At 39.8% G+C, this 22467-nt stretch overlaps 1 protein-coding gene across 12 annotated transcripts in view; it reads left to right on the top strand.

Annotated features, from left to right (window-relative positions):
* The window catches only part of EYA4 (EYA transcriptional coactivator and phosphatase 4), a 390423-nt gene that overhangs the window by 206297 nt on the left and 161659 nt on the right, over positions 1 to 22467 (top strand). For 8 of the 12 annotated variants that reach the window (XM_040429159.1, XM_040429165.1, XM_040429163.1 and 5 more), the window contains one exon: positions 1223 to 1291. The exons of the other annotated variants lie outside the window; for them this stretch is intronic. In XM_040429159.1, coding sequence (XP_040285093.1) covers positions 1223 to 1291 — 69 coding nt within the window. The remainder of the gene's footprint in view (positions 1 to 1222; positions 1292 to 22467) is intronic. 12 annotated transcript variants of the gene reach the window in all.

The raw sequence follows: 22467 nt of genomic DNA on the forward strand, positions 1-22467 counted from the left end.
GTGATCATTCAATTTCTGGCATAATGCTTTCTAATACATAGTTATTCCAAATTACTGTCAGCATCCTCTAATGATGATGGCATGGACATAACTGCTATGCACATTCGATCCACTGGACTTACCATTAGTGGTAGAATCAACGCACGTTGGACATAATGGTATATCCATCTGTGGGAAAGAGTTAAAGCAAACTGTCTCCACACTCCAAAATTTTGGCTCCACACTGAACAACACTTAAAGAGTCACTGAGTTTTCACAAAAAAACTTTTGATATGTGATAGAGACATATAAACGGTTTTCGATCGGTGGGGGTCTGAGTGTTGAGACCCCACACTTATCCCTAGAATGAGACAAGACAATTGCTTGCATAATGCTCTCTCTCTCCTCGCTACAGAGGATGGAATCAAGATGGGCCCAAAGACTTTCTAATGAACTATTCTTCTGCAGCGAGGAGAGAGAGTGCAATATGCAATCACTTCTTTCTCCTCGTTCTAGCAATCAGTGGTGGTCTCAGCACTCAGACCCCCACTAATCAAAACTTTTGATATGTCTCTCTCACATATCAAAAAATTTTGAAAACTCAGTGAGCCGTTTAAAAGCTTGCCAGCCACATAGTACTGGTCATAATATGAATAGGTGCTGCTACAACAGTGACTTTACAGACATCAAAGCTTTCCTATATAATGTTCATCTCTCCTCTATGTTTCTGCACTCCTGCTTAGTCTACTATGGTATAGAATTGCTTACAATCAGAAATCAACACTAAAGAATTCCATCTTACAAGAAACATTTATGATTGCTCTCTCCTAACAGGGTAGGTGTGGGACTTTTGGGCACAGTGATAGGTATCTAGGTCTCAAAGTACTGGAATCAAAAGTCACATATGAGAGATCCTTGAGCTGCATGTAGTTCTCCAGCCTTACTATCATCATCCTAATTCTATATAAAAATTACATTTCTTCATTATTATTAAATATGTCTGTAGCTACCTCTTGTCTCGCCTATAATATACTGTACTTAATTATCAGTGGTCCTTTACTATACATTTTATGGTTCATACCATCTCAATCTATCCTATCTGGGATACTATATATGTTAATAATAATGATATCGGTGGAGAGTTTATAGTAGTGCAAAACATTAGTGTTAATGGTGGTGGAAAATGGATGCAATAATATAAAACATATTAACACATATACTATTATTAAATTCCAATTCTCAGGGGAGAATATGACTGTCCTAAACACTGCCGACTGGCTGCTCAGTTGCAGCACACCCTCTTCTGCAACAAGTAGGAACTCTAATAGTATTATGCATGGTGTTTGAGGGGCTTTCTGATTATGATGTTTGTTTCCAACTATATTCTTGTGTGGTTTGCTGTGTCTACCTCTTACCTCCAGTCTTTCGTACAAAATTTGAGAATCAAATGTGTTTACCATAAGTTTTCTCTGTGACATGGAGCTCTTCTGTCTTTAATTTCCACGTGTCTCATGTTTGCACTCCTGTGTGCTGTTTTGCAAGACATTGAAATATAGTTGTACCTGTGGTAAAACTTCTTTTACATACAGTACAGACCAAAAGTTTGGACACACCTTCTCATTTAAAGAGTTTTCTTTATTTTCATGACTATGAATGCATCAAAACTATGAATTAACACATGTGGAATTATATACATAACAAACAAGTGTGAAACAACTGAAAATATGTCATATTCTAGGTTCTTCAAAGTAGCCACCTTTTGCTTTGATTACTGCTTTGCACACTCTTGGCATTCTCTTGATGAGCTTCAAGAGGTAGTCCCCTAAAATGGTCTTCCAACAGTCTTGAAGGAGTTCCCAGAGATGCTTAGCACTTGTTGGCCCTTTTGCCTTCACTCTGCAGTCCAGCTCACCCCAAACCATCTCGATTGGGTTCAGGTCCGGTGACTGTGGAGGCCAGGTCATCGAGCGCAGCACCCCATCACTCTACTTCATGGTCAAATAGCCCTTACTTTCAAAGTTTTCCCAATTTTTCGGCTGACTGACTGACCTTCATTTCTTAAAGTAATGATGGCCACTCGTTTTTCTTTACTTAGCTGCTTTTTTATTGCCATAATACAAATTCTAACAGTCTATTCAGTAGGATTATCAGCTGTGTATCCACCTGACTTCTCCTCAACGCCACTGATGGTCCCAACTCCATTTATAAGGCAAGAAATCCCACTTATTAAACCTGACAGGGCACACCTGTGAAGTGAAAACCATTTCTGGGGACTACCTCTTGAAGCTCATCAAGAGAATGCCAAGAGTGTGCAAAGCAGTAATCAAAGCAAAAGGTGGCTACTTTGAAGAACCTAGAATATGACATATTTTCAGTTGTTTCACACTTGTTTGTTATGTATATAATTCCACATGTGTTAATTCATAGTTTTGATGCCTTCAGTATGAATCTACAATTTTCATAGTCATGAAAATAAAGAAAACTCTTTGAATGAGAAGGTGTGTCCAAACTTTTGGTCTGTACTGTATACGGATTTTCAAATTTAGCATTACATGCCAGACATGCGAATAAATGGTTTGTGAATTATGATGTAATACTGGAAGGGGGTTGTCAGGTCCATTAGTTTAAAAGCCACTCCTTGTGAGTAGCTTTCAACTTTGGTTAACGTGCATATGCTCTAATGGATGGGAAAAACCTTCAAAGCAGAGATGAGTGAACCACTCAAAATTTTATTCAGGTTGGCAAATTTAAAAAAGTTTGGTTAGGACCCAAATTGATTTGGACCGAGATGAAGATTCTCCAATTACCCTGAAATTTGGCATATAACACCCTCTAGCCTCCTAGAACTCCTAGAAAAATTATCTTTTATTTTTTATGATTTTTTTTCTTTTTCCCTCCCTCCTCCCCCCTCTCCAAGCTCTCAAACACAATGACTGTAATAGTAAATTACATCTGAGTGACACTGACATACATAGCTATGGGTAAACGCATGTTTACCAGCGTTCCAAAAAAACTTGAAACCATGTTGAGAAGGAAATAATCGGAAATGGATGATTGAAAGGTTGCCACTTTGGTCATAATTATAGGTTACTTACTCATTTAATGTCCCTGCTCTTGTTATCTTCTGTAACTTTTTGTGGCAGTGTTTCTGATTGCTTGTTGTAGGAGGGGCTGCTGCTCCTGTATACAGTGTCTGTGACTGTTTTCTAGCCCCTCTAAATGACGTCAAACAAAATGGCTCCAGTCCTATACCCCATCCTGCTCGCTCCCCTTCGGTGTTGTAATGCGAAGGCTCCAAATCCCATCCTGCCGAGTGTGCATGCTCACCTTCAGTGTTGTAATGCACAGACTCCACATCCTGCATTTTGTTTCTGCGCAGTAGACATTATTCATGGCAGCAGTGTCGCATTCTCATGGTGGACAACCCTTTTAATATCACGTTATCATTCATATATAATTTTGTGCATTGGTGTACTGATCACCTAAATGCTGGTTTAATTAAATTGAATAACCCCCCAAAAATTATTAATTCCAACCATGTGGAGATAGAATAAATGGAAATATTAATATTACATTATCAATCATTGATTTATACAGTTTTTGAAACTTAAACCAAAATACAAAAAAAATGTAACTGAATATATGAAATGCCCTGACACGGAGTTCGAACTAGTATTCTATATGCTATGCTAGATTGATGGTAGAACATGTGTTGTACAATTTTGTGCTTATTCCACCCCCTCCCCATCCCCCAAAAAAGGATTTCTGTTAAAATGAGAAAAAAATGAAAGTAATGTCTGTGTAGGCTAGCTGGCTTTTAGGTTTGCAGCAGTTGTGCTGGGAGGCAAAGCCAACCTCAGCTCCTCACTTCTCACTGTCTGGCTGACAGCTTTCCCTGCCTGTCCCTATTCTACACATACAATTCTTCTTCTTTGTAATTCTATCTTTTCCCTTCAATGTCCCTGGCAGTAGAAAACAACAAGCTTGATTGCGTTTTCACTGTTCTTGACTCCCTTTGATCATTTTCTAGCAGACACTGCAAGACCCAACTACCTTCATTCATGGCCCAGCACAGAATGACATTCTGCTCGTTCTTCTAGGGCACCTCCATGCCTGCTGCAGCACTAATTGGCACATCCCAGCTGTCTGTCAGCCTGGGAGCCAATCAGGGAAAGCCCTCCCCCCACTTCCTCTCAGGGTCATCAGAGCACCCTTCTTCTTCCTCTGTAGTGCTTTTTTCCCACCAACATGTGCACTAAAATGGTGCTATGCTATAAACCTGATTTGCTCCTTTTTAAATTTAAAGAAGTGCTTTACTAGAAAGTCTATATTAAAGGATTATTCCCTATACTATTGGCATCCTGAAATCTTGTGATGTATTCACAGGGCAAAGGTCCGTAATGTCCTCACAGCCCTGCAAACAGGAAGTCAGTCTCTATTCATCCTTCATGAGACTGACTTTGAGGCTCCCATAGGAATAAATAGAGAAACTGACTTCCTGTCCACACCTAAGATGCCGTGTCAGTTAGAGTGTTGGTCACATGACAAAGCTGAGGACTAGAAGGGAATGGATCACTCACTTCAGCAACTGGTAACAAGAATACCTTCACTAAAATTTACATCATGTATCTTTTTGATGGGCCAGACTAAGAGAATAAGCATTTTTTGGAGGGCTTCTTTAAATATAATACTTTGATAGAGACATACCCTTGTATTACTGACATACTCACCCACACATATACTGTATATCAGCAATAATATAATTTCTGCTTCCAAATATATATTGCACCGCAGTATTTTATCAAGCTCAACAGGGTCAAATGATAATAAGAATTCATATTTGTAAATAGCACTTCAGTAAAATTTTCACACATGATCAATGTCTCCAAATAATGTAATTTACATCAAGAAAGGATAGAAACCACTGATTAGGATGCTGATATTTGACACGGGAAGAAGAGGGTAATGCAATCTTGTTGTTTTTTTTCTGATAAATTAGTCTAAGTAAGACCAATTAATATTTAATGTGTCTTTGTTCGCATAAATATTTTAAACTATTTCATTTATCTCAGTGAATTATTCCCACAGATGCTATACATTACAAACATTATCTCACCATAGGTTGTATGTGGATTGTTGAGCTGATATATATTGTATGTAAAAGTAATTGCAGGTGTGTGATAGAGATTCAAATAGCAATTTCTTCCATAATAAAATTTTAATTTTTTCTCACCATACTACTTGATGACCAGGGTCAGACTGGCACACCAGAATACCTTAGCAGCCCATACATTGGCGTACATAGAGAAATAAGGGCCCTGTAACAAGGATCAAACCAGGCCCCCCACACAGGACAGAAGAGTTTCTGCCTAAAGTCTTTTCAATGACCCTTGGGCTATTTTTTCACTGCTTCATTTGCTAAAAGTTGTTCTTTTATAGGGTAGAGTCTTGACAAAGTTTTCACCTCCAGAAGAAGAGGCGATAATCCCAACTAAGACTGGGCCCCATAGCAGTAGCATGGTCTACCGTTAGGGTAGTTATGCCCCTGAGCCCATAGTTGACATGGAGCTGACATGAGAGCCAATTACTTGCTACTAGGGTGTATTTCTTGTGGTTTAATTCACAGATAATTTATTAAACTTTAAAGGGGTTGTGCACTCACTTCTAGACCTTTCAGACTGGGGGGACCCACACTGGTGACTGTAACTAATTACTGGCTCTAAGTCCCGGCTCATTTGCTCACCAGCTGTTTCTCTCTGGTCCCTACATATAAACTTCCTGTTTAATGCTGTTGCAACCAATCGCTGGCCACTGCTCCCCTTGCGTCATGTGACCATTTGATGCAAGGGAAGCAGTTGCCAGTGATTGGCTACAGCAGTGTCAAACTGAAGGTTTACATGGAGGGACCTGAGACAAGCAGCAGAGGCTCTAAGCAGATAACTGCTGTAGCCAGTGATTGGCTGCAGCGGTGTCAAACCAGAAGTTTAAATGGAGAGCTCCAAAACAAAGAGTGAATGAGCTGGTACCCAGCACCAGGGATCAAGTAAGTATGACCACCAACGTGTGTCTCGCCAGCCTGAGAGGTGTGGAAACTAGTATACAAACCCTTTAATGATGGTATGTTCTGCATGTCCAATGATAATAACACAGATTATGAAAAAAATAAAAGTGGATGTGCATATGATCTGTATAGCTGGATGGAGTGTAAGCCATGTTCAGTGTGGGTGTAGGCGAGTTGGAGTTTCAAATGGCACAAACATAGTTAGTTGAAGAAAGAAGCAGTCAACTTTGCTGTTGGATACATCAGCTTAACATGGTGGCCTATTTAAGGGCAATAGACCAGCACTTATTTGGTTACAGACAATTTTCTGTTATAGAGAGGTACATTTTTTAATCCCTTAAAGAGTCACAAAAAAGTCATGTCAAAAGTTTCGATCGGTGGGGGGATCTGAGTGCTGAGTACTGATCCCTAGAATGCTTGTAGAGAGGCACGTTCAGGCTCCATAGAAGTCTATGGGCCTTTCTCCATTCTGTCCTTAGCAGTGAGTAGAGAGAGCGCACTATGCTCGCACTTCTCTCCCTTGTTCAAGGGATCAGTGGGGGTCTCAGCACTTCACATCTAAACTTTTGTTGTCTTTATGACACATCAAAAGTTTTTTGAAAAGTTATCATTTACATTTTTTTTCCGTTTCAGTATTTTCCTCTCAGAGAGCCATTTTTTTTTTTTACCTTTCTGACCATATAACCATATGTGTTTTTTTTTTTTTGTGTGGAATATGTTTGTATGGTGAACTTTTATAAAAACTCAATTAAACATAGTTTTTGGGGTTTTATTTTTATGGCAATCCTTATATGCTAAAATGACATGACAACCTTATTCTGCGGGTCAGTACAATTATGGCATTACCAAATTCAACTAGTTTTTATTATGTTTTACAACTATAAAAAAATAAATCTTTTACAACTATTACTATTTCAGTCTATGGGAATTCTCTATACTGCTTATCAAACCCTGCCTCAAAAGAGCTTCAGAGGCAGTTTACTATGGCAGGCCCTCACAAGGCCCAAGGATGCCATAGCAACTAGCTGGGGCCCTGCAATTTTGCTATGAGGAGTGCGATTGGATAGAGGGAACACCTTATCTGATTCAGGGAAATAGTAGTCTGTTATATTACACAGAGAACCCACCTGCTTCATACATACCCTGCATGCATATGACAGATACATCAGTCATGTAGCTTTGAGGGTTTAGACATTACTGCAACAGTCAAACTCACAAATGCACTGTAACAAAGGTTGGAAAATTGTCATTTTTCTTTGGAGTGCGGCAATTGTAAGCCTTCCCTGATAAAGAAGTATCTGAGACTTTTGTAGCAGTGCCTCTACTGTATTCTGACCTGCTTCCACATAGGACTGCCATGGCCTTTGCATACAATCTGGATAATGCTGCAAACTAAGAATGCTTTCAAAAACATGTGTTTATTTTCATCAATTAACAAAATACAAAGTGAACGAAGAGATGAAAGCGTGATGTGTCTTTCATCTCCTGCACTATTATCCTTGGCCGACCACTGTGTCTATGGTCCTCAACACGGTCAGAATTAATGGTGTCCTCAATGCTGAGAAATACAGGCAGATACTTATCCAACATGCAATGACATCAGGGAGGCATCTGATTGGCTCTGATTTATTCTGTAGCAGGACAATGACCCCAAACATACACCCATTGTCATTAGGAACTAACTTCAACTTAAAAAAGAACAAGGATTCCTGGAAGCGATGATATGGCCTCCACAGAGTCTGATCAATACATCATCCAGTCTGGAATTATAGTACATGAAGACACAGAAAGATTTGAGCAAGCCTACATCCATCGAAGATCTGTGGTTAGTTCTCCAGGATGATTGGAACAACCTCCCTGTTTGGTTCATTCAAACACTGTGTGCAAATGTACCTAGAATTGATGCTGCTTTATAGACAAAGGGTGGTCAGACCAAATATTGATTTGATTTAGATTTCTCTTGTTCATTCACTTTGTATTTTGGCAATTAAGAAAGATAAACTGTTAACACTTCTATTTTTGTAGCATTTTTTTCCAAAACCACCTAACACTTTTGCCCAGTACTATATATGACAATAAGAAACATTATCAATAGTCCTAAATATTAAATAAGAAAAAGATAGTAATGGTCTCAATGAAATCCATAAGGGTCTCTCTCTACATTTTACATCCCCCACCCCCCTCAGCACTGGCTACACTAAGGCCCCTTTAAAACAAGCGAGTATTCCGTGCGGGTGCAATGAGTGATGTGAACGCATAGCACCCGCACTGAATCCTAACCCATTCATTTCAATGGGTCTGTGTACATGAGCATTTTTTTCATGCATTAGTTCTGCGTTGCGTGAGAATTGCAGCATGTTATATATTCTGTGCTATTACTTTTTTGTTTGGTATAATATGCTACCCTTACTTGCAGTGCAGTATAATATAGTTACATGTTTAACACATTTGAAAAAAAACATAAAGTTCGACCAAGGGACAGGTGGGGATCTGAATTTTAGAAAAGGAGAGTGAGACCCAGATTTTTCACATTTCCATAAGCATTGTTATTTATTTTTAAGAATTTATCTAAGCCTTTTTTCAAACTACCCACTGTCCCTGTTGTGACCATGTTCTGAGGTAGACTATTCCACAGATTTACAGTTCTTACAGTAAAGATTAGAAGCCTTGATGCCCCGGAGACTAAATTTTTCCTTCTCCCCTCTTTTGAGGGGACATTACCTTGAACAGCTTTTCACCGTATTTGTAAGGGCCATTTATATATACATATATATATCTATATATCTATATATCTATATATTTATATATATATATATATATATATATACAGTTGAAAATACATTCACTATATAAAAAGACACATATGATATTTTCTCAATATCTGACATGAAATCTGAATAAACCTTTCCTGTTTTTAGTCAATTAGGATTACCATAATTATTATTATTTGCCAAATGCCAGAATAATGAGATAGAGAGAGAATGTTTTAAAGCATTTTTATTACTTTTTGAAAAGTCAAAAGTTTACATACATATATTATTATTTGGTACCATTGCCCTTAAACTGTATGACTCGGGTCAAATGTTTTTGATATCCTTCCACAAGCTTCTCACAATAGTTGGTTAGAATTTGGTCCTATTCCTCCTGACAAAACTTGTGTAACTGAGCCATGTTTTTTTGTCGCCTTGCTCGCACCTGCCTTTTCAGCTTTGCCAATACCTTTTCAATAGGATTGAGATCAGGGCTTTGTGATGGCCACTCCAAAACATTGACTTTGTTATCCTTAAGCCACTTTGTAACCAGTTTGGCAATATGCTTTGGGTCATTGTCCTTCTGGAAGACCCATTTCCGCCCAAGCTTTAACTTCCTGGCTGATGTCTTGAGATGTTGCTTTAGTATTTCCACATAATCTTCTTTCCTCATGATGCCATCTATTTTGTGAAGTGCACTAGTCCCTCCTGCAGCAAAACAACCCCAAAACATGATGCTACCACTCCCGTCTTTCACAGTTGGGATGGTGTTCTTAGTCCTCCAAGCTTCTCCCTTTTTCCTCCGTGACGCAACGATGGTCATTATGGCCAAAATGTTAAATTTTTGTTTTGTCAGACCACAGGACATGTCTTAAAAAATGTTGGTCTTTTTTCCTGTGTGCATTTGCAAACATTAATCTGGATTTTTTATGTTTCTTTGGGAGTAATGGCTTCTTCCTGGCAGAGTGGACTTTCAACTCATATTGATACAGTACTCTTTTCACTATGGATATTGACACAATCTTACCAGCTTCTGCCATCATCTTCACAAGGTCTTTTGCTTTTGTTCTTGGGTTGATATGCCGGACATGTTGGACCAAAGCACATTCATCTCTGGGACACAGAACCTGTCTCCTTCCTGAGTGGTATAATTGCTGGACATTCCCATCTTGTTTGTACTTCCGTATAATTGTTTGTACAGATGAACAAGGCACCTTCAGGTATCTTGAAATTGCACCCAAGAATGAGCTAGACTTGTGCAAATCCGCAATTCTCTTCCTGATATCTTGGCTGATTTCTTTAGACTTTCCCATGACGCTACACACAGAAGCAGTGTGTTTCAGGTGTGCATTTAAATATATTCACAAGTGTGTCTATAATTAACTCAGATGTTGCCAACAAACCTAACAGAAGCTTCCAAACACATGACATCATCATATGGGCAGTCCGGAATTGTTGAAAGGCATAGTAATCTTAGTGTATGTAAATTTTTGACATTGCAGAAAGTAATAAAAATGCCTTAAAACATCCTCTCTCTCATTATTCTAGCATTTGGCAAATAATAATAATTCTGATAATCCTAATTGACCAAAAATAGGAAAGGTTTATTCTGATTTCATGATATTGATAAAAACATGCATATTTGTCTTTTTATATAGTGTATGTAAACTTCTGCTTTCAACTATGTATATATCTATATCTATATCTATATATATAAATCATGTTACCCCTTAAGGCCCCTTTAAACTGGATGATTTTGTGGGTGATTGTAAGGAAGAAAGCTACCTTTACATGCATCGATATCCTTCACAGTATAGGGAATAGTAATTGATAGAGATGAGTGAAATTTAAAAAAATTCAATTCAGACGCTTCACCAAATTTTTCAAAAAAATTTGCTTTGTTCTGAATTAAGTAGTCACAAAGCACATTAAATCAGCTATATCCCGGTCTGCAGGGATAGTGTATCTCACTGTACATCACTGTGTATTGCAGCAACATGCATAGCTAGTCCTTTCTGGTAGCGAAACAGTCACTGTGCATGACAGGCAGGTGGACACCCCAATAACAGTAAAATTAGAAAGCTTATTCACCCCAATTTTAGAATCAAGGCGTAATGGAATTGCTTATTTATTAAACAAGGTGGGAACCTCAATAACAGTAAAATTAAATGGCTTATTCAACCCAATTTGAGAATCAAGACGTAATAGAATGGTTTATCGATTAAACAAGAGGGACACCTCAATAACAGTAGAACAAGACAAGTTATTCACCCCAATCTGAGAATCAGGGTGTAATATAATTATCTATTGAACAAGGTGGTCACCCCAATAACAGTTACATTTAACAGCTTATTCACCCCAATTTGAGAATTAAGGCGTAATAGAATTGCTCATCTATGAAACAAGGTGGACACCCCAATAACAGTAGACAGCTTATTAACTCCAATTTGAAAATCAAGGTGTAATATAATTGCTTATCTATTTAACATGGTGGACATCCTATTAACAGTTAAATTTCAAAGTTTATTCACCCCAATTTTAGAATCAAGACCTAATGGAATTGCTTATCTATTAAGCAAGGTAGACACCCCAATAGCAATAGCATTAAACAGTTTATTCACCCCAATTTGAGAATCCCAATAGTAATAGCATTAAACAGCTTATTCACCCCAATTTGAGAATCAAGGCAAAATGGAATTGCTTATCTACTAAACAAGGTGGGCTCTGTTTAATTAGATAACTCTGTACCCTACACAGGGATTTATTCAAAGTGGGCTATCTTCTATGGATCCCTTCAGCTTCATATTACAGAGCCTGCACTGTCCCTGCAGTCTCCCTTTGATCTCCCTATGCACACCCTACAGTGTGTAAATACTCTCCCTACCATCCCCATACACTGTCCCTGCGGTCTCCCTATCCAATATTCCACAAATAAAGGCTTCTTGAACACTGTTCCTAGCGCTTGTCACATCTCTCTCTATGCTCAGATCACAGTGAAATAGAGGAGACCTCGTGGGATGAGGTTTTTAAAGGGCTGTGACATTACGGGGGATGGCTATCTGGTGATTGGCTGGCTGCACAGCATTATCCCAGGTTTCTTACCTTCACTTTGTAACACGTATAGCCACCATTTTAGGGAAAAAACTATTAGTTACCACAAAGCCCATATAGACTCATTGTTTGCTGGCAGCTGAGGCTGTTTACACAGCAAGATAGCTGCCGGCAAACAACGATTTAGGTGCCTATACAAACCATCCAATTACCCAACAAAAGTGTAATCAGTGGCACCTTTACACTGCCAGATAATCTGGCAGATTCTTGGCCCATGTAAAGGGCCCTTTAGAGGCCTCTTCTCAAGACTAAAGAAATTAAATTATCTTTCCTCATAGCTAAGACCCTCCATGCCCCTTATCAGTTTAGCTGCTCTCCTTTGTTCTTTTCTAGTAGCTCCAGGGCTACCCTTATTTATTTAGGCTAGCATACAGTAAAATGTTACCCCTTACTTATTTAGTCCAGTATAATATGCTACCCTTACTTATTTAGTCCAGTATAATATGCTACCCTTACTTATTTAGTCCAGTATAATATGCTACCCTCACTTATTTAGTACAGTATAATATGCTACCCTTACTTATTTAGTAGAATATGCTATGTTATACTCACTTATTTAGTCCAGTATAATATGCTACCCGTGGTTATTTAGTCCAGTATGTTCAGTTCCACTTTAATATATTGCCAAAGCCCTTTAATCCTACTTATATTTACATGGTTAATATTAGTTATTCTACCATATAGTCTCTCTGTGCTAAGAGATTAAAATCAATTAAAAATTTTGGTGGCAATTTATAATGCTTAAAATCCTGGATAAAGTATATGTACCATTTTCATCCATTATATTGGGATTGTGGCCAAAAAACAAGATTAGTTCTGTCCAGTGTGTTCTAAACTGGAATTCAGGAATGACAAAAATAACTATAGGGCACGAAGATTAGAAAATAACATCCCTAAAAAGTAAAAAAAAAATTGAGACAGTAAGAAAAACATTACTAGTTTTCCCACTTAACTCCTAGAAAAAAGACATTTTACTTCGAATGAAAATACTGACAAAATTCAACTCTTCTTTTCTGTGGGGAAACAGAAATTTTAATATTGTTTGTTTAGATCTGGTCAGGGATCAGGACAGTAATCATCGGGTTACCATTGGGAAGGTCAGCCAGTTCTTACATTCAGTTCTGTAGGATTATGGAACGCTTATTGCTGAATGCTACTGTAATTTAGACTATCTGACACTGGATGAAATCAAAGTATATAAAGTGCTCTGGGGATGCTCTTAGCATCTGCTCATTTCTCCTTTATCATGTTGTAATGACTGAAAATAAATCATTCTGCCTTGGCACAAAGTAAAATAATTATGTGCCCTGAAAAAATATGTGCCATTTGTGTTTGGCACCTGGCGAATGAATTAGGTGTAAAAGATTTCACAAGGTTATATTTCAAATCGATGCAATATACCCTGGCATATTTATATCTTGCCCATCACATAAAAATAAGTGTGGCTTGTGTAAAGAGTAATAACTATAAGCCACCTTGCCTAAGAGCCCACCTAATTAGGTTTCCTAAATGGATATAATGTGTTCAAATTAAGACTATTTTAACATAGCACAAAAATTGATCAATTACTTACCATGGGGTGGATTTGGCATTTCTGAGACTCCAAAGTTATATCTGGGGACCCCTGTTGCACCATTAAAGGGGTTGTCTGAGTTCTGGAAAAAATTAAATAAATATAGCACTGTAAATCTGATGGGCAGCAATATATAACGAATCTAAGCAAGTTTTAGGCAAAAACTATATATTTCTTAATTTCCCTGGTTCTCTTCTGGCCCTTTGTTTACTTGCAATAACAGCAATCTCTACACCTCCCTCTGCTCTGCAAAGGGAGTGAATATAAGTGCTGCCCTGAGTGACATGTCTGCCTGCTGGGATACTCAGCAGCATGTTGTATCTGTACGACTACAAGTCCCAGCTGTATAATGACACTACTGATACACACAGGATCTTCTCCCTACCTGTTCTTGTGCAATGCTCTGCAGAACTCCTCTGTCAGCTCCTCTGCCCATCATTTGTCTCCTCACTGCCTGCAGCTACTCAGTAAAGCCTTCAGCCCTGAGTATGTGCAGCTGAAGGGGTTAATGTTTTTCCTCAAGAATCCAGGGAGAGAGCAATAAGCAGCAGCCTGCAGTACAGGGGGGCCTGGCCAGCACAGTGACATCTGGTGTACAGGCACATATCTACTCTCTCAGGCTTGTGCACAAAACATCATCAGAGCAGGGTTGAGAAGCTGACATCACAGGTCATGTGACCCTCAGTGAAATCTGAGAAAGCAGCAACTGGAGATAAAGTGAAAGTGAATTGTAAAGTCTCTAAATTTGCCTAGTTAGAAACATACAAAGAACAAAAAAATAACTCGGACAACCCCTTTAAGCTCCACCGCATTGCACTGCAATGCTCTGTCCCATCGCACCACTTACATGGTGACCACTTATATGTCCCTCACACAGTATAATACCCTTAAGGACTTGGCCCTATTTCACCTTACGGACTTGGCCATTTTTTGCAAATCTGACCAGTGTCACTTTAAGTGCTGATAACTTTAAAACGCTTTGACTTATTCAGGCCATTCTGAGACAGTTTTTTCGTCACATATTGTACTTCATGGCACTGGTAAAATGAAGTAAAAAAAAAATCGTTTTTATTTATAAAAAATTTACTAAAAATTTGTAAAAAATTGCAAATTTCCAAGTTTCAATTTCTCTACTTCTATAATACATTGTAATAACTCCAAAAATAGTTATTACTTTACATTCCCCATATGTCTACTTCATGTTTGGATCATTTTGGGAATGATATTTTATTTTTTGGGAATGTTACAAGGCTTAGAAGTTTAGAAGCAAATCAAAAACCCAATTTTTAGGGAACAGTTCAGGTCTGAAGTCACTTTGCGAGGCTTACATAATAGAAACCACCCAAAAATGACCACATTCTATAAACTAGACCCCTCAAGGTATTCAAAACTGATTTTACAAACTTTGTTAACCCTTTAGGTGTTCCACAAGAATTAATGGAAAATAGAGATACAATTTCAAAATTTCACTTTTTTGGCAGATTTTCCATTTTAATATTTTTTTTTACTTTTACAAAGCAAGGGTTAACAGCCAAGCAAAACTCAATATTTATGGCCCTGATTCTGTAGCTTACAGAAACACCCCATATGTGGTCGTAAACAGCTGTACCGGCACACGGCAGGGCGCAGAAGAAAAGAAATGCCATACGGTTTTTGGAAGGCAGATTTTGCTGGACTGTTTTTTTTGACACCATGTCCCATTTGAAGCCCCCCTGATGCAACCCTAGAGTAGAAACTCCATAAAAGTGACCCCATCTAAGAAACTACACCCCTCAAGGTATTAAAAACAGATTTTACAAACATTGTTAACCCTTTAGGTGTTCCACAAGAGTTATTGGAAAATGGAGATGAAATTTCAGAATTTCTATTTTTTTGCAAATTTTCCATTTTAATCCATTTTTCCCAGTAACAAAGCAAGGGTTAACAGCCAAACAAAACTCAATATTTATGGCCCTGATTCTGTAGTTTACAGAAACACCCTATATGTGGTCGTAAACAGCTGTACCGGCACACGGCAGGGCACAGAAGGAAAGGAATGCCATATGGTTTTTGGAAGGCAGATTTTGCTGGACTGTTTTTTTTGACACCATGTCCCATTTGAAGCCCCCCTGACGCACACCTAGAGTAGAAACTCCAAAAAAGTGGCCCCATTTTAGAAACTATGGGATAGGGTGGCATTATTGTTGGTACTAGTTTAGGGTACATATGATTTTTGGTTGCTCTATATTACACTTTTTGTGAGGCAAAATAACAAGAAATAGCTGTTTTGGCACCGTTTTTATCTTTTGTTATTTAAAACATTCATCTAACAGGTTAGATAATGTGATATTTTTATAGACCAGGTTGTCATGGATGCGGTGATACCTAATATGTATGCTTTTTTTTATTTATGTGAGTTTTACACAATGATTTCTTTTTTGAAGCAAAAAAAATCATGTTTTAGTGTTCCGATAGTCTGAGAGACATCATTTTTTCAGTTTTTGGGCGATTACCTTGGGTAGGGTATGATTTTTGAAGGATAAGATAACGGTTTTATTGGCACTATTTTGAGGTGCGTGTGACATTTTGATCGCTTGCTATTACACTTTTTGTGATGTAAGGTGACAAAAAATTGTTTATTTAGCACAGTTTTTATTTAAAAAATTTTACGGTGTTCATCTGAAGGGTTAGGTCATGTGATATTTTTATAGAGCCGGTCGATACGGACGCGGCGATACCTAATATGTATACTTTTTTTTATTTATGTAAGTTTTACACAATAATATAATTTGTGAAACAAAAAGAAATCATGCTTCAGTGTCTCCATATTCTGAGAGCCATAGTTTTTCAGTTTTTGGGCGATTATCTTAGGTAGGGTCTCATATTTTGCGGGATGAGATGACAGTTTGATTGGCACTATTTTGGGGTGCATATGACTTTTTAATCGCTTGCTATTACACTTTTTGTGATGTAAGGTGACAAAAAATGGTTTATTTAGCACAGTTTTTATTTTTTATTTTTTACGGTGTTCATCTGAGGGGTTAGGTCATGTGATATTTTTATAGAGCCGGTCGATATGAACGCGTCGATAGCAAATATGTATACTTTTTTTTTATTTATGTAAGTTTTTCACAATAACAGCTTTTTTAAAACAAAAACAATTATGTTTTAGTGTCTCCATATTCTGAGCCATATTTTTTTTTATTTTTTGGGCGATTGTCTCAGGTATTGGCTCATTTTTTGCGGTATGAGGTGACGGTTAGATTGGTACTATTTTGGTGGGCAAACGCCTTTTTGATCGCTTGCTGTTGTACTTTTTGTGATGCAAGGTGACAAATTTTTTTTTATTTAGCACAGTTTTTATTTTTTTATTTTTACGGTGTTCATCTCAGGGGTTAGGTCATGTGATATTTTTATAGAGCCGGTCGATATGGACGCGGCGATACCTAATATGTATACCAATTTACCAATTTTTTTTAACTTTATTTGGGGAAAATTACGTTTTTGTTTATTTTTGCTTGAAATTTAAATTTTTTTGGGGGGGAAACTTTATTTTTTCAACTTTTTTTTAAACTTTATTTTCTGTCCCACTTTGGGACTTGAACTTTTGGGAGTCTAATCCTTTACAATGCATTCCAATACTTTTGTATTGGAATGCATTGGCTGTATGAGTAATACTGTGTGTATTACTCATACAGCTTCCTGTCTGTGAGATCCAGGGGGCTGGATCTCACAGGCTCATCACCGGAAGGCAGTGCGATGCCTCAGGAAGGCATTGGGCTGCCTTCCATGTCATCGGGTCCCCCCTACAGCCCCTTTGGGACCCGAAGGCACCACCGCCGCTGCCGCCGCACCAGGTAAAAACCGCAAACCTGCAGGTCTGAATTTACCTGCGGTTTGCAGCGATCGCCGACACGGGAGGTCAGGAGACCCCCCCGCACATTTAGCCAAGGTGCCTGCTCCACGATTTGAGCAGGCACCGGGTTCCGATCACCGCCTGCCAGGCGGCGGTGATCGGAACTATACATGACGTACCTGTACGTCATGGGTCCTTAAGGACTCGGGAACCATGCCGTACCGGTACATCATGGGTCCCTAAGGGGTTAAATAATTGAATATACAGGTAAAACTCCAAAAATTTGAATATTGGGCAAAAGTTAATTTACTGTATTTCAGTAATGCAACTTAAAAGGTGAAACTAATATATGAGATAGACCCATTACACGCAAAGCAAGATATTTCAAGCCTTTATTTGTTATAATTTGGATGATTATGGCTTACAGCCTATGAAAACCCCAAATTCACAATCTCAGAAAATTAGAATATTGTGAAAAGGTTCAATATTCTAGGCTCAAATTGTCACACTCTAGTCAGTTAATTAATCCATAACACCTGCTAAGGGTTCTTGATCCGTTAAATTGTCTCTCAGTCTGGTTCCATAGGAATCACAATCATGGGAAAGACTGCTGACCTGACAGTGCAGAAAAGCATCATTGATACCCTTCATAAGGATGGAAAGCATCAAAAGGTAATTGCAAAAGAAGTTGGATGTTCCCAAAGTGTTGTATCAAAGCACATTAATAGAAAGTTATGCAGAAGGGCAACGTGTGGAAGAAAAAGGTGCACAAGCAGCAGGGATGACCGCAGCCTGGAGAGGATTGTCAGGAAAAGGCCATTCAAAAGTGTTGGGGACTTTCACAAGGAGTGGACTGAGGCTGGAGTTAGTGCATCAAGATCCACCACACACAGACGGATCCTGGACACGGGCTTCAAATGTCGTAATTCTCTTGTCATCTCCTGAACAACAAACAACATCAGAAGCATCTTACCTGGGCTAAAGAAAAAAAAGAACTGGTCTATTGCTCAGTGGTCCAAAGTCCTCTTTTCTGATGAAAGCAACTTTCTCATTTGGAAACCAACGACCCAGAGTCTGGAGGAATAATGGAGAGGCACACAATGCAAGATGCTTGAAGTCCAGTGGGAAATTTCCACAGTCTGTGTTGATTTTTGGGGAGCCATGTCATCTGCTGGTGTTGGTCCACTGTGCTTTATTAAGTCCAGAGTGAACACAGCCGTCTACCAAGAGATTTTGGAGCACTTCCGCAGACGAGCTTTATGGAGATGGTGACTTCATTTTCCAGCAGGACTTGTCACCTGCCCACACTGCCAAAGGTACCAAAACCTGGTTCAATGACCATGGGATTATTGTGCTTGATTAGCCAGCAAACTCGCCTGACCTGAACCCCATAGAGAATCTATGGGGCATTTCCAAGAGAAAGATGAGAGACATGAAGCAGTAAAGGCAAAAAAAATAAAATCAATAATTTCTGATAGGGAGGGGAGCCAAACTATATCAGGTGTCCTGTGCTTTCAGGAAGTGTATTGACAATCAATGATTTCTTGTCTTTGAAAGTCTACTCAGCAAAAACATGACACAATGTGAAGTGAAAAATTCAAAGGATGAATATGATCAGTTGTGGAGGTGTCAATAAGTGGCTCAATATAGTAATGATCTCAACAGATCTCTAATTCTATTAGCCAATTGAGCTATATGTACCGCCCTATAAGCTTTGAGTTTTATAAGAAAGGCAATTTGTACAAAATACATGTTCCTTAGTTTTGATGTTTAGATTGTAATTTGCATATGTTTAGCATACACAGTATGTTTGATGCTGATATTTTATTTGGCTAGGTCTCTGGTGATGATTGCTAAGTAGCACAAGATTTGTTTTAAGCAAATACAGTACATAGTATAGCAGCACCGAAGAGTTTTAACAGGTTGTCAACTGGAATGATTTGACGATGTTAATTTAAAGGGAATCTTTCACCAGGTTTATGCTATAAATATAGCGCTGTGTCACATATTTGTCAGTGTTTAGTAGCTTTTATAAAAATACAGTTTATCAGGTGCAGTGCAAGCTGAGCACCCTGTGATCCTGGAGTCCTTATATTCATAAGCAGCAGGTTCCCTCTACCCCCTTCCACTGATTGACAGCTTTCTTCCTATTACTGTGCATAAAAAGAAAAACCTATGCAGTGGCTGGTAGGTGAGGGAGGCGGCAGCTCATAGATATGGAGAAGTCTTGAGTTCATGCATATCATTGAGAGGACTCCTGGCACATACAACACTTGCCTCATACTACAACTGATAAATTGTGGTTTTATTGACAAGTACTGCTGAAATTTTGGTGTCTGTTACTACTTTATGCTCCTTCAGATACCCAATAAATTCATAAAATCAAGGAAATGAGCAGCAACTGTGCAAAGCAAACCTGTTATTTGACCATCTTTATTCAATGCTAATTTGCATAATATATCATATATGTTTATCAAGATGGTAATAATACATGTGATCATATAAATAACAATCATAATAAAGGGCATAGAAAAGTTATAAATACCATATATGCAAGAAAGACAAGCACTTTTCATAGCATATTTATGACTGTTTTGCAAGGGTGGTTGTCTACCACTGACAAATTATACATTACTGTATATGTTTTTTGGTAGTACTGAATAACGTAATAAGCTATGTTATTATATACAGTTAGAGTAATATTTACATATCTACCAAACATATGAAAAGGCATTTGTTCAACCTATATAGATAGACCTGAGTTTCTGTGATCAAATCACCAGATGCCATCAACTCCCACTGGAAGCAGTTAGGACTTCTCAATAGAAATAGGAAACATTATCTATGAAACCCGGGCACCTTTTAGCACTATAACAGTTATACATATGAACAGATCTTTGGTTTAGTTTAACTTTTGTTTAGAATAAACAAAGCCATTGAAAAGCAATTGAAGGTGTTTGCTTAATGCATTTAGTTTAGATAACACATCTTATAAAGCATGTGTGTTAACTCTACTACATCTGTAGCTTCAATAAAGATACTTTTCAAAGAATTACGCTTTTGGACTTAACTGGTTGCGCTGCTGCCTATCCCACATCCTCTTCTCTTCTGGTATCCTAACCTCACACATTGTGCATTGAGGGAGAAGCCTGGCTGCACTAGCAATGCCAACATGTTTGTCACGGAACCATGAACCAGACGTACAACAAGAGATAAGTGAAAATAAGAAGGCTTTATTAAAAATAAAGCTGTAAAGCAAAAGTCTAAACGGATGGTGAAACCGAGCAGAGTCTTTGCGAAGCCAGAGGTCAGGAACCAGAAGGGTAGTCAGACGAAGCCAGGATCAGGAACCAGCAGGGTAGTCAGACGAAGCCAGGATCAGGAACCAGCAGGGTAGTCAGACGAAGCCAGGATCAGGAACCAGCAGGGTAGTCAGACGAAGCCAGGATCAGGAACCAGCAGGGTAGTCAGACGAGGCCAGGATCAGGAACCAGAAGCAGCAGCAGTCTTAGAAGCATGTGAACACAAGAGGACCAAGCAAGGAACTGAAGCCACAGACCTCCTATATATATGAGCTAGGCATCCAGCTCCTCCCAGGGGAAGGAGGAGCCGCAGGGTGGAAGGCTACAAGAAACCCAGGACCCAAGATGGCCGCCAGCACATGTCAAACGAAGGAGAGCAGCAAGCAGGTAAGACCATGACAGTACCTCCCCCTCAAGGGCCCCTCCTCCGCGAAGCACAAAACGGTTTCTGAGGGAAGCGTGCGTGGAAGGCTCGGAGCAAGGCAGGAGCATGGACATCTGCGGAGGGAACCCAGGAACGCTCCTCTGGACCATAACCACGCCAATGGACCAAAAACTGCAACCGACCGCGGACCAGGCGTGAGTCCAGGATATTGCTCACCTCATATTCCTCACGATTGCCCACTTGGACCGGACGAGGCCGAGGAACCGAGGAAGTGAAACGATTACACACCAGTGGCTTCAACAGGGAGACATGAAACACGTTGGAGATCCGCATGCCAGGAGGAAGCGCAAGGGCATAGGCTACCGGGTTTACCCTGCGAAGCACTCGGAAGGGACCAACAAAGCGAGGCGCCAGCTTGGGAGTGGGCACTCGAAGGTTGAGGTTGCGGGTGGACAACCATACACGGTCTCCGACCTGGTAGGAAGGAGCAGGCGCTCGTCTGCGATCAGCCTGGAATCTCTGGCGCTGCGCAGAGACCTCAAGGGACTTCTGGATCTGTACCCAAGAAGCACGTAGGACGGAAAGGTGATCCTCCACAGCCGGAATATCCTGGGGAGAGAATACCTCCGGTAACACGGCAGGTTGGAACCCATAATTGGCCATGAAGGGAGACGTCCCAGAGGAAGAGTTCACCGCCGTGTTCCTGGCAAACTCAGCCCAAGGCAGGAGGTCAACCCAATTGTCTTGGTGATCGGAGACATAGCAACGAAGGAATTGCTCCAAGGCCTGATTGGATCGTTCTGCGGCCCCATTGGACTGAGGGTGGTAGGCCGAGGAGAAGGAGAGATGAATCCCCAACTGGGAGCAAAAGGCGCGCCAGAACCTGGACACAAACTGACTCCCCCGATCCGACACAATCTCCTTAGGCAAACCGTGCAACCGGAAGACCTCCCTGGCAAAAATCGTGGCCAACTCTTGTGCAGAGGGTAACTTCTTGAGAGGAACACAGTGGCACATTTTGGAAAACCGATCCACAATCATGAGAATGACCGTATGGCCTCGGGATGCAGGGAGGTCCACAATGAAATCCATCCCCAGGTGTGACCATGGGCGCTCCCCGGTGGCTATGGGTTGCAGAAGGCCCAACGGAAGGTGCCGAGGGGACTTACTCTGGGCACAAACGGAGCATGCCGCTACATATGCGGCGATGTCGGAACGTAGGGAAGGCCACCAGAACAGACGTGAAACAGCCCAGGACAGCTGATTCTTTCCAGGATGCCCCGCGGTCTTGGAGTTATGGTAGGTTCGCAACAACCGAGTGCGCAACTCCTCAGGCACAAAACATCTGCCGTTGGGTCTCCCAGAGGGAGCACCAGATTGAGCCGCCAAAATCTGCTCACCCAGGGGAGAGGTCAGGCTGGTGCGAATGGCGGCCAGGATCTGATTCGGAGGTATGACCGAAGTCGGAATC

This window comes from Bufo bufo, chromosome 4, assembly GCF_905171765.1.
Source record: "Bufo bufo chromosome 4, aBufBuf1.1, whole genome shotgun sequence".
Classification (NCBI taxonomy): Eukaryota; Metazoa; Chordata; class Amphibia; order Anura; family Bufonidae; genus Bufo; species Bufo bufo.